The sequence below is a fragment of the Pezoporus wallicus genome, unplaced genomic scaffold (assembly GCF_028554395.1).
Source record: "Pezoporus wallicus isolate ANWC-B61680 ecotype Strahan unplaced genomic scaffold, APGP_CSIRO_Pwel_v1 scaffold_7107, whole genome shotgun sequence".
In the NCBI taxonomy this organism is placed as follows: Eukaryota; Metazoa; Chordata; class Aves; order Psittaciformes; family Psittacidae; genus Pezoporus; species Pezoporus wallicus.
In genome coordinates this window covers 5,975,017-5,988,278 of record NW_026642114.1, presented here as the reverse complement: position 1 = coordinate 5,988,278, position 13,262 = coordinate 5,975,017, and the positions used below count along the sequence as shown (strand labels likewise).

Here is a 13,262-nt window from a genome sequence, read left to right as displayed (position 1 = left end):
TGTATAATTACTGCACATCAAACTCATTCCACTGATGGGCAAATGAGGGCATGGAGTGCCAGACTGGACCAAAGCCAACCATTTGTGTCCTGCCTCGGGAACTGTTGCTGGTAGCCACAGCAGCACTTGTCGGGTGCCAGGCCCAGATAAAGCACAGTTGGGACCATCAGGCGGTTGCTACATATAAGCAGGAGGTCTGACAGATCGCACCTAAGTGCTGTACAGAATGAAAACACTCTGGATTCAAAATATGTGGTTCAACACACAGTGCAGTTGTGCTTTAGTAAGTCACCTAGCATCAGCCTGAGCCATTAGAACTGATGTAAATCCAGAGCCAGTGGGAGCTAAGGGTGCAACACCTTCAACTCCCCCATGCAGGTAAATGTGCTGCATGAAGCCTGCCCAAGCCAGGCTTCAGCAATAAACCAGATGCAGGCTACAGGCCAGACATGGACATTACCTGGGGAGGGAGGGGAGCTCTGTGGCAAACAGAGTTAGCTGCCTAGAGCTGAGTAACTGCCAAGTGGATGCACATAGATAAAACAGGGCACTGCTGTCTGCCACTGCAGCCAAGCAGAGAGGACTGCAGGATGCTCATACAGCTCAGAATCAGGCAAATCAGAGAGGCAAAGATTTATGGACAGTGCTGGAGATGACTGCCTGATGTAAAGGGGGTTGGAACTTCATGAAGTCCTTTGCATCCTTTCAACACACAGGACATGCTCACAGGTAGCTACCAGCAGCTTGCAGCACAGCCTGGGCTGTACAGAAGGGACACACAGCTGACAGCTTCCTAAAGCTGACTGCTTCCTAAAGCGGTGCACTGCTGTTTTATTTGATTTGCCTGCCTTATAAAAGGATCCAGTCTGAAATCAAGTTTTATTAGCAGCAATAACAGTGAGCCAAGGTATCTGGCTGGGAGGAAGAGACAAATCCAAATGGGCAGTCACAGCCAGCAAGTCTGTGGTTGACCCCAGAGCACCAACTCCAGAGAAGCAGCAGAGCTAGCAGCATCTGGACACCAGAATGCAAGGAAACAGAGTAATACTGTCAACCAAGGGATGAAGGGAACTACAAGCTGCCAAATGATGTTAGTATTTAAAGCAAAAGGAAAAGAAGTGACCAAACGCAAGAGCAATTCAACTTGTGCCACGCTGTCTGTTTGAGGAGGCTGTGCTGGCTGTTAGGCACCACAGTTTGCACAGACACCAGCAAAGCTGGTGCTGGGGGCAGCATTTTGGTCCACTTATCCCCCAGCTGAGCCCATTCGCAGACAACCCAGGTGGGGCATAATACTCTCTGCATCATGTCAATCAGCTTCACGGCTGCATGCAGCTGTGTGAAAAGGGTACCTTCTGCCTCCCCCAGGAATGGAAGTGCTGGAGAAGTCCTGCAAGGCTGTAGATCGGCTTCTCCAGCAGCCCACAACAGGGATTTGCAGTCACTTCAACACCCTCAAATGCTTATGCACAGTGTGATCTCTCTGCACCACAGTAATTCACAGCACAGGATGCACCACTCACTCAGGCTGCAGCAAACCTTGCCCTAACCTCCTGCTCTCAGCAAGAATGATCAGCAGGATCAAGGAACACCACCAAGCAATAAAAGCCTTTCCCAAAAGTGACAGGAGGCCCATCTTCCCTCACCCACATCCAGAGATCAGTGCATCTCACAACTCTTCACAACCTGCAAACACTCCCCACCCCGACCACTGCGGCCCACATGTCAGACAACTCTTGTCTGCTCTCAGCCCCTGTGACACAAACACCAGCATGGCAGGTAGGATGCTTTGCAACACATCTGAACGGGACACGGGTGAGGTGAACTCTCTCAAAATAATGGGGTCTAACTAATTCTAGCTTCCTTACAATAGAATGAGGTTTAACAGTCCTTAAAAAAGGGCAAACCCTTATCACCTACCTACATATCTCCAAGATTATCCCTAGAAAGACTCTCAAGAGCAAAATCTTTTGTTCAGTGAAGCACCTCAGGAATACCAGTACATAGGAAAAAAAAAAGAAAAAAAAATCCACTTATTACACAATTCTGTAAGTAAGAAAAGTTGGAATAAGGCACAATGCATTTTCCTCCCCATCACTCAAATATTTTACTCAATTACAGATCCTTTGGATGAGGCTGGCAAACCTGGATGGAGAAGTGTTTTCCAGCAGCAGCGCAGTGCAACATACCACAAGTCAATGCTCTTCCTTTCAGACTATTTCAATGAAACTGCAGTTTCTCATCTGCTTCCAAAGAGACAGAGTAACTCAGGACAGATGCCCCAGAATATATATATATAAGCCTTAGAACAGGCAGTACCTTGGCAAAAACCTCTTTTAAAACAGAGCTTTCTAAGCAAGGGAACCAACAGACTTTGCTTTAGTCACAGCAACACCTTCAGCAAATATTTTGAAGGATATTTTCCAAGTTCTTTCTCTCTGTACCACACTGATCTTTTCTGGGAAGGAATACGGCTGGCTCCATCTTCAAAAGAAGTTGCACCCACAGCCCTGGGCTATGAACCTCGGCATATCTCCCCATCACACCCTCAGGAGTCTAGCCCCATCCTCAAAGATCTGTGGGTTCAGGCAGTGCCCTACCTGCAATACCCTCACACAGGATTTGCCCACCTTTTGTTTTGCAGAAGGCTCTGCACTCATCGCAGGCAGAAGGCTTTCCAGATTCAAGTGCTCCTGCCTCTGACCTTGACAGGACATAGCATAGTCTCAGGCTCATCTTTCTTTAGCCACATGAAAGATCAAGGCCATCACTGCAGCAGGCTTGGAAAAAACAGGGTGAAAAGCAACATGCTGGTGCCTTAACAGCCATTTTGTGATTTTTAGGGGATTTCTTCTGTTTTGTTTCCATTCCACTGCAAAATCCATGTGTGCTGGGAGGGAGAAGAGTATGTGCAAGACCCAAGGAAGCTTTGCACTGAAGAGGTGCAGAGAACCTGCTAAAGGGTCTCCATGCAAAGGAAGGAGTGATGTCACTTGGCAAGGCAGCAAGCAAAGGTTTGGCTCTGCTAGGGCAGAAACCCACCAATATCATGCAGGTCAGCAAGCAGCCACGTTAGCTTCAATTGCCATTTACTGCAGCCACAGCTACTCTTGATGGTCGTGTCATGTCCAACCCCTACACACCCGTACTGCGTGGAATCCATACAATACTGCAGACAGCTCAGACATGCATGTGGCTGGAGACAACCGCACACAGAGATATTGCCCTGAACAAACCCAGTGACAGCAGAGAGCACCATGTGCTAATTCTGGGAGCCACCACCACCACCCCCAAAACGTGCTTCTGATCTGCTACCAAATTATAAGTCCATAACCCAAGGGCACAGCTTGCTATAGATTTTTTTAAGGCACAAACATGAGTCTGGCTTTGGACGTAAATCTCAGTTTTCAAGCAATGAATGCATCTTCCATAGGAGCCACTGTAATTCGGCACGTTCAGGGAAACCATTCACAAACCTGCTGTTAGTGCTTTAGTGTAAAACTCTTGGGACATAGGTACATTTTAGTGGTGCGGAGTTCATTTCTGACAACATCATTTCATTTTCTTCTCCTGCCAGGGTTCTCTGCCACCTCCCAGATGTTCCCCCAAAACTTAATAAAACCTTTAGTGCTACAGAGACAGAAATTTCTCCTGCTCGTGGCTATTCCATATTTAAAACCTCCTGGCTGCCCTGTACCCCTGGTGCCAATGACATTTTCCCAAGCAGCCCATCTGCAAATTCTACCTGATCTGAGAATCAGTATCAGGGCAGGGAGGAGATGGAGGTGGCAGCTGCCATCAGCCCACTTGTCCATGGCCAGCCTGTCACCTCTGTGCTGCGAGGGAACATGTTCCTCAGCACAACAGCGTGGTCAGCATGCTGTCCCACACCCTATTTCAGCACAGACTCAGCCTTTCATCCAATCCTGAAAGAACGTGGTTTTTCTCCCTCCTTTTTTTTGAGTGAATAAGAAGCTACAGGCGAGTATTTGGCCTTCACGACTGATGGGATGCAGCCAAACTCTGCCATACGTTCCAGCTAATACATGTGGGCTTGGTTTCGCATCCAAGAATGGAGAAAAAAAAAAGACATTTATAAGCCAGGATTCAGCAGGAGTATGTGGGAAGGAAGGGGTGGGAGGGGATGCTATTTTTGTTGCTGTAATTATTTGGTGACCAAATCCCTGACCCTTGATGTCAGCTCTGGAGGGTCTGTTTAACTGACCAGTTGTCATGGAAAGAAGGACTGGTTGGGAGGTACAGGGTGACAGGGAACAGCTCTTTGCTGCCTGAACCCACCCACAGGCAGACCCCCTGCCTCTGTTAGTCACCACCAGATCACAGCCAAGAACTAAAAATGTCAATACCTTATTGCCAATACATTGGCTGGAAACAAAAGCATCCAGGGAACTTCGCACCCTTCTTCCTGCCATCAGTTACTGTTAAAAAGCATAGGCCAAATCCTGAGCTCAGTTTCCCCAGTGTAAAGGATAAGAAAATCCATGGCCCCCAGCTGGGTCACTCTGGGTTCACACTGATTTATCCAAACTCAGCTTGGCCTCGGTCCAGACTACACACATGGAAATACGCCATGTGCAGAGTACAGGGGTCCCTACTCCTCGGGAACAAACCCAATCACAATGACTAATACATACCCCCTCAGAAGGAAAATACTAAGATAAATAACCCTTGATTCCCTTGCTCCAGATGTCAAGCACAGCCTCAAGCCCTGCTAGGAAGGTTCCTGCAAGGCTCAGGAGGTTGGCAGCAAACAGCTCAATTACTGACAGGATGGTTTCTCATTACTGCCCATGCCATCCATGATGAAATCGCCAGTTCTACAAGGAAATGGGAATAATTCTTGTTGAAATCTCAGGCACAGCTAGTGAGTACTGGCCATTAGTTTGTTTAGCAGAGCTAAATTGAACTGCTCATTCACATGCAGTTTATTACCAACTGCCATTAGTTATCACTGTAGCCAAGGACAACAAAAGGACTCAGCAGTTGCCAGAGCAGAGCTCACTAGGATGTATGGATGAAATTGAACAGGCAGTGCAAAAAGCCATTTAACAAATCCCAGTGCAACGCAGCACACAGACAGGGCAGTTCAGCTGCAAGGCTCTGCCAAGGAGCAGCCAGTGGAGGAAGCCAGTGTGAGACAAGTGAAGAGCAAGGTGCAAAAAAACGACAGGAAACAAAGGAGATAAAAGAACAGGGAAAGAGCAGGTTGCTGGGTTACAGCACATAATCAGGAATCTGTTCTCCAAAGCAAATGGTCTCTCCTGCACTACTGATGGCCAGTTTTGTTCAAGGTGGGATGTTAACCTAGCTCAGTAGCTGGGATGCCTTTAGATCAAGACCTCGAAACACCCAGTGCAACCATGTGAGTCACGCCACTGTCTTCACCATCATGCAAGGCATGGCACCAGGGATTGCCAAGAAATAAGGAGGAATCCAGGCTTACCTTTCATTCTCTAAAAGAGTGAGAAACTTTGCAGGCTGTGACTTGCCATGAGTACATTTTGGAGCCCTGGCATGATCGCATAGCTATGAGGTGAGAAAGAGGAACTTGGCAAGACAAAAAATGTAGTCATGGACATCAAATTCTGATTCCTAGCCTGTATGAAATGAGCTTAGTGAGTCTAAGACCAGTTAGTGCCATTTGTGTCCTGATCTGCAGTGCTGCTGAGCACAGCTGTGCTAATTTACTATCAATTGAAATGATGTAGAAATCTGCAGACACCATAGTTTTGTTTGTGGATTTTCTCTATTAAAAAACAAAAACAAAAAAAAAAAACAAACATACAAAAATAAAAATTAAAATCAAATTAAAAAGAAGAATACCCACACACCAGAAGTCACTACAACCATCTAGAGTAAGGTGTAAGTCAAGGTCAAAAAGTCAAAACCACATCTCTTATGAAGACAGCAAATGTCCACTGTAACTCTTGGTTTCAAATGCCAGCTCACGTTCAGGACAAAAATGTGTGCCTAGTCCACGTTTGCTACTGTCAATATTGAACCAGTGGGTTACCTCTTTTCCACTCTGATAATACTTTTAACCCAAAATTAAACATTTCTGAAACATCTCATTGAAGTGGGCAGCAAGAACAGGGGCAGAGACAGTTGGGTCAGTGTTCCAGACCCAACCATCAAGACTCAGAGTTTTCCATCCCATAAACTGAGTTTATTTTTGTCTACATGATTTTAACTTCCTGAGCACTAACATTTACCCTCTGGTGAGGACTAGGAATGCTCTCTCAGAAAATCTAAATAAAGAGACATTCCAAGATCTTAGTTCCGGGATCTATCTATCTGAGCAATACCAATTCTCAAGATTAAAGATAAACAAACACCATTAATAGTAATAACCTAATTAATAATCATTATCTGATGGTTCTACTACAGGTCTTTATCTGGGATGTGTCATATAAATCCGACAAAAGCAAGACCAGCTGAGCAGGCAGACCTCAGGACAGCTGGTGGCTGTGGCAAGAAATAGCCTCAGTAGGCTGCTCCCACAAAGACTCTTAAGTAGTGGGATTTCACACTTTATTCTCATTTTACTACCCATGAAACACTGTAAGTGAAATCACCACCTTCCCCTCAAAGGCTGTATCTCACCCCAGGACATCCTGTTATCTGCTTAAACCCATGCAGAAGAAAAACAGAACGAAATATTCATGGAAAATATCAGTGAAACAAACCAAATTCCCAGAGCAACTACATTGCTGAGAATTCAAAATTACTCCATGACCCCTAGGTGTCTAGGGACACATTCAGATGTCTGTCAAGGAGACAAAAGACTCTGGCCAGTGCAACAGCACAGAGATGGGCAGCAGTGAGTAGTTACTGAAGGTGGAAAGAATTCAGAAGGAGATGTCTTAACTGTCATCCCGGGGCTTGCTACAAGCACTCACAGACAGACACCCAAGCGCGGCTGGTGGTAAGGCTCACACAAGCACAGAACGATGTGCTTCCGTGCTTATGCGACCTGGCAAAAGACAGAACGATCAGCCTGGAGTAGTTAGAGGTTTTACACACACAAGTGTCCTCCCTTGAGCTTGGATTCTCATAAACAGGGAGTTTTCAAAGGCAGAACTGGAGTAGGGTGATAATCTGCATCACAAAAGTTTATGAGGTTTGGGTTCCCACATTGCTTTTTTTATTTTATTTTTTTAACTTACCTATTTATTTTCCTCCTATAGACTCTTATCAAGGCAGTATTGTGTCTGTGTTGCATTTCAGAAATCTTGGTGCCCTGTGTGGGCAGGACAGCACAGCGCAACCCAAGGACATGCTCCCAGCAGTGCCTCCATCACTGCCCCATCAGCTCCAGTGTGGAAGACCCAGCAGAGAAGACAACACTAAAAAGTCAAAGTCTTGCCCAAACAAGACCCCTAGAAAGATTAAGCTGCTTGCATAAAGTTTGTGTGACCAGCAAAAGATTATTTTTCATTTATTTAAAGGACAAATCAACGGTCTTTCCTACAACACAAAAATCCTAAACATTTTTGTTTTATGCTTTCAGTACATGAAATCATGATGATAACAGAACTGAAGCACACCTCTGACACTGCAAGGGAGAACTTAAGACAACAACAGAATAAGCCTTTTGGTCCACCTACAATCTAACATTACTGAGAGGAGCAATACCTTACGTGCTGGAGACTTGTTTTATTTATTGTTTTAACCCAAGAATAGACTAAAATACTTTTCCTCATCCAGATCCAAAGTTGGTGGTTACAGACCACATACGTACAATTCCTGCTATGCTTCACCAGTGTGCAATGGGACACACAGGCAAGTGGGAAAATGAGACCATTGCAAGTCAGCATCTACAAAATGGGAACAAGTGGTCAATAACAGTGCACCAATGTAGAGAGAAAGTGAAAATGGGCTATAACAATCAACTCACCAAACAGGCTGGGGATGCTGTGGCTGGGAACAAGATAAGACTAGGGAGAAAAACCTCGAGACAAGGGTTAATAGGGTACAAAAGAGGCAAGACCTGGTTTTGCAATTGATGCCATGATTAGCTTTTCCAGATTACTTGTTATTTTTGGACCAAATGACTTTCAGGAGTCTAAATGGGGACTGGAAGTGATGCTCTGTCAATGGGATTGGTGGCAAACTGTCCACAGCAAGCTCCAACACAGCTACTGAGTCAGCAGCTCGCAGCCAGCAAACATGGTACACATTATTTGCTTCTTCTCCACACTCTCTGAGAGCTAGAAAATCCTCAAAAAAGGGGGGTTGAAACATCATGGCCTGCAGGCCAGTATTTAACAGAAAGGAGATGACTAAGGCACTTACGTGAGGCAGGCATGATTAATAAAATATTTAGAGGGCAAAGAGATCCCCCCCACACCCACCTGCCAAGCCTAGAGGGTGCTTCAATCACAAAAACCAACCAGGCAGCACACAGGAGAGAACCATCAGCATAAGGCAAACTGCCTTTCTGCCCATGGGACATGACATCAGAAACTCACTGAAGGACCTTTTCTCTGGGGGCTGGAGAGCCCACTACATGCGCTACAAGAGTTAAATCACATGTTCTCATCACCTTATCTGTTTCCGTATCTTCTCAAAATCCATCTCATTCTAACTGCCTCAGCTAGCTGTACCAAATACATTCCTGAATTGCCTGAAAACATTAGCTATCCTAGGAAAAGGAGTTGTCTTCCTACTTACAGGACATATGTGGAAGCTGCAAAGACTTGCAAACACATTTGGACTTGGGCTGCTTTTTCAATACAATTTGTCTAGTCCCTGTAGTTAACCCCAGAGGTCTGATCCAGGGCCCAAAGTCCATAGAAACCTCCAGCCAAATCTATAAGCTGTCCCAGACCTGCAGTGCCCCACAATCTTTCCTCACATCATGATAGAGTCACTAAAACCACTCAGATCACACCTCTAAAACAGAATGGTGGTCTTCATAAGACCACAGTTTCTATTTAAGAAATATATAGAGAAAGAAATTAGGAAATGATTCAAGAAACTGATAGGATGACATGGTTTTAAAGAGCTGATGGAACATATTCTTACAGAGGGATGTCATTGGTATTTCACCTATTCACATCATCACCTCCCTGCCCCATTGTGCTCCATGCAGGAGTATTTCAAGCATCTGCTTAGAAGCAGGAGCAACACAGATGCTGCTATGGTCCACTAGACAGCAAAGAAAGTCCCAAACCTCCTATTGTAACACCAGTTTTCCACCAGTTCACTGCAGAGACTAATTCATATTGCCACAGCTGGGTCACACTGTGCTGGTGCCTGCTCTGCAGTGAGAGACCAGCAGCAGCAGCAGACCCCAGCCTGCTCCCAGGGCTCATGGCGTGGCTCTGCTGCCTAAAAAGCAGCAGAGACACACACAGTGCTGGCCAATATTTGGCCTGTGCATCTATCCAGCAGGACTAAAAGCCTTTGCTTTTCATATCCCACCAGAGTGTTGCAAGGATTGGCTCATGTATATTCAGCACCAACTTTCAAAGCACTGCACAAGAGCCAAACCTTTCGATTTTTTTAATCTGCTCCTTGTTCTGTCACTCCCTCCTGGAGGGATGTGTTTCTCTCCTCCTGAGAAACAAACAAGAACGAGGTCAGCGTGAGTGGGAGGTGGGAAGCACATTCCAGGCTGCTCCTCCTCTCTCAAACCACAAATGCCACCAAACCCTGCCCTCTGTCCAGCCCTGCCGACACTTTGCACAACTGCGCAGCATCCCAGCCTCCTCACGCATCCAGACAGGATACTCAGCAGGGTGTTAAACCTCATCTCATTTCCTTTTTAGTTTCAAGGAGCAAAACGGGGGTGAGGTAGGCAGGGGGTCAAACAGCCACCCCTGGAGCCATGCAGCCAGCCCATGCACCCACAGCAAGGTAGGGGGGCTCCGCACAAGCCCTGCTTTGCAGCTCCCCTTCTCTGTCAAAGCACAGAGCAGATGCTGCAGACAAAGGTCTCCCTGGAGGCTGCATATGCCAGTGCCTCCCAGCCCTAGCGGAACATGCCAAAGCTTTGGCATTCAGCCTTGGCACAATGGTTCACATTTGAGTGTATGTAACTGCTAGACATTAGACCTTGTGTTTTGCACAAGTGCAGGCAAATCCGACATGGGGCATTTTCTTCTACGCACAGACTTGTTGAGCCAGATCAAGAGAGCAATGCTGGGAACACAGTTCGTGTACAGGCAGCAGCAAGGAGAGGATGTGGACAAACCACAACAGGTTACTCTGTGGGACAAAGCAAATCAAAGTGCAGCTTACAAAACCCAAAAAGCATCACAAAGAATTAAAGAAAAAGGTATTAAAACCATAAACAGTCTACTCAAAGAGTATCTTCCCTTGGCTACAGTGCCCAAAACCCGCGCATCCATGCGGAGAGCAAGAACATCCGCTACTTCATCACAGAGCAGCAAAATCAAAGTGTTAGAAGGAATATAAAATCCCCAGATGTTGCAAAAAGCAAATTAAGATGAGTCACATATAAGAAAAAAGACTGCTTTCAGCATGTTGCTTTGATAAGTTTACAAGGCATTTTTAAGTGAGGAAAATAAACTCCTCAGACCCAGTAGAAGCAGAAATGGAAAAACAGACAATACCCCAAAATCATCTGCATTTTTATATATTGATTTTACTGAAATGGGAAACAAAAACCCATACCATAATTTAAAGGGTTGGTTTTTTTTTTTAACAATCTTGGCATAAGCAAACCTTTGTGACTCAGGGAAGGCTTTAAATTCAGGAGAAGAAATCACTTTATTTTTTAGCATGACACATTTCGTGTCACTTCCCGCAGATGGTACACCTGTGTACGCAGATGTGGCATTACATAGAGCATCTTTCAGGGAAAGGACAGCCGGAAAATTCCGCCAGCTTCACTGGGATCATACATGAGCTAAATTATAGTCCCATTTCACTCCAGGAGCTCTTTCAGGAATTATGCGGCACATGGGCATCAGAGTTCAAGCCAATACAGCTCTAGTCCCTGGTTTGTAAAAATGACATTAAGGCAGCAGCAGAAAATGGAATTACAGGAAAAAGCAACATCACTACAATTTTCCAAAAGGTTTTAAAATGTAGTAGCTGATGATTTGCCTCCTTGATCTGTTGTTGTGTAGTCACTGCACCACAGGCACTGGCAGTGCCTAGGGCAGATGCTTCCTTCTCCAACTACAAATGGATTTCAGCAGAAACGCCCTCCCCTTGCTCTGCTGTGCAGCTCTTCACCTATTAAGCTGCCTATAACAACTAAAAGGTTATGAATGTGCTCAAATACAGCACAAGCCCAGAGGGAAATGTTCCAGAAAGATTTTAAAAACCCATCTTGGCATGAAGTAGAAGTCCCACAGTAGCTGTCCTTACTAGTCATGAACAGGAAGTCTAACTACAGGTACCTGGCTTGACAGAGCACAAATCTTGAACTAAAAGAAAAATACCATTAACTATCCTGGTTTGGGGTAAATTTTGTTGTTGTTTTTGGGGGCAGGGTGTTAATTCTTTTTGGCAAGGAAGTTGAAAGAATAACACCATTTTCCTCAGGGAAGGTAACAGCTACAAGGAAGATTGGGATAAGAGGTTGAAATTCAAGATGTCAGTGGCTGCTAAATACTGATTATACTGTGTTATGCAAATCATTTCATATTGCACAACAGGATAAGGACCACCAGAACTCAGCAGCAGAGATTCTATAGCTCTCAGCTTCGCACACACTCCCAGCTCCTGCAACAGAGCATAAGTTGAGTTTATTTGAAAAGGAACCCCTGGCAGAAGGCATCAGGATGTTACTGTGGGACTTCTGGAGGCCTTCAGAAAACTGAGAGCAGATCATTTTCCAAATTATATTATGTTATGCTAAAAGACAAACAAAACCATCCCTCCCCAAAACAAAAAAAAAAAACAACCAGGAAAATTCTTCACTGTCAGGGTGGTAAGACACTGGCACAGGTTGCCCAGAGAAGCTGTGGCTGCCCCATCCCTGGCAGTGCTCAAGGCCAGGTTGAATGGGGCTTTGAGCAACCTGGTCTAGTGGAATGCGTTCCTGCCCATGGCAGGGGGTTGGAACTGGATAAGCTTTAACATCCTTTCCAACCCAAACCATTCTATGATTATGAAAAGCACAGGTAAGCCATGGCAGCACAGTGTCCGAGTTGTCATCTGGGATGCTCTCTTTTGGGAACAGGCCATGACCACTGAACGGAAGAGCGGACCAGAGCTGGGCAGCTTGAGAGAGATGGAAGGGGAGCACCACACCTGGGATGGAAGAGCGGGTAACTTCTGGGAGGAGGAGGTCAGGAGGGACGGTGAGGGAGACAGCCCTGCCGCGGGGCCGGGAGGTGCCTACCTGGATGTACGCGCGCTGCAGGTAGCTGTAGGGCACCCTGCGCTGGAAGTCGGCGCGCACCTCGTCGGGGGCGCGGTGGCGGGAGGCGGCTCCCAGGCGCGGCTCCTCGCAGCGCCGCACGCAGCCGGCACGCCGCAGCACCGAGCTGAAGAAGGGCAGGTCTCCACCGGCACCGGGTCCCGGCGCCGCCAACCGCACCTGCCCGCGGCACAGCCGCCGGCACCGCAACCGCGTGTCCCGCAGCTCCCGCCGGCTGCGCAGAGCCCGCTCCAGGCACCGCGCTGCGCCCGCGAAGTCTCCGCCGTAGTACGCCTCCACGCCGGTGGCGTACAGCGCGTCGAAGGGCTCCAGCGGGCCGCCTTCCCCCGCGCACCCGCCGCCGGCCCGGCACGCCGCCGGCAGCAGCAGCAGCAGCAGGGCCCCCCAGGGCCGGCTCCCGGATGCCATGCCCGCCGCACCGGCGGGCCGTGCCATGGGGAGCGGGATCCGGTACAACGAGGGGTGCGGGCACCGGGTAGCGGAGCTTGGTGCGGTAGGGTCCGAAGGCGGGCTGCAACCGGGGGCGTGGCAGTAGAGGCCGGGGGTCCGTGCAGTGGAGTCCGCCGCTGTGGGGTCCGTGCGACGGGAGCTGGACCCCGCACAATGGATCACGGTGCGAAGATGTCCGGGGGTCCGCACAGTGGGAGCGGGGCGCCGTGCAGCGGTTCTCAGTGCAGCGAGGTCCGGGGACCGAGCGCGGGACTCCGGTGAGGGTCTGCCTATGAAGTGGCGGGGCCGCGGCACGGCTCCATGCACGCCCGGCCCTGTGCCGCCCTCCCGCGCTGCCGGCACCTCTTAAAGGGCCCCGCTCCGCAGTCCGGACCGCCCCACCGGCCCGGCCCTGCCCGGCCCCCCAGCAGCGAGCGGTGGCGCGGGGCGG

General features: G+C 47.8%; 1 protein-coding gene across 2 annotated transcripts in view; it reads right to left on the bottom strand.

Moving 5' to 3' along the window:
* Positions 1 to 12,950, bottom strand: part of P3H2 (prolyl 3-hydroxylase 2) — a 73,148-nt gene extending 60,198 nt beyond the window's left edge. The window contains exon 1 of one of the 2 annotated variants that reach the window (XR_008974664.1): positions 12,344 to 12,950. Coding sequence is in view for 1 of the 2 variants with exons in the window: in XM_057427306.1 (XP_057283289.1) it covers positions 12,344 to 12,817 (474 nt within the window). In the remaining variant the exon portion in view is untranslated. The remainder of the gene's footprint in view (positions 1 to 12,343) is intronic. The other variant, XM_057427306.1, reaches the window with a different exon arrangement.
* Positions 12,951 to 13,262: the final 312 nt, after the last annotated feature.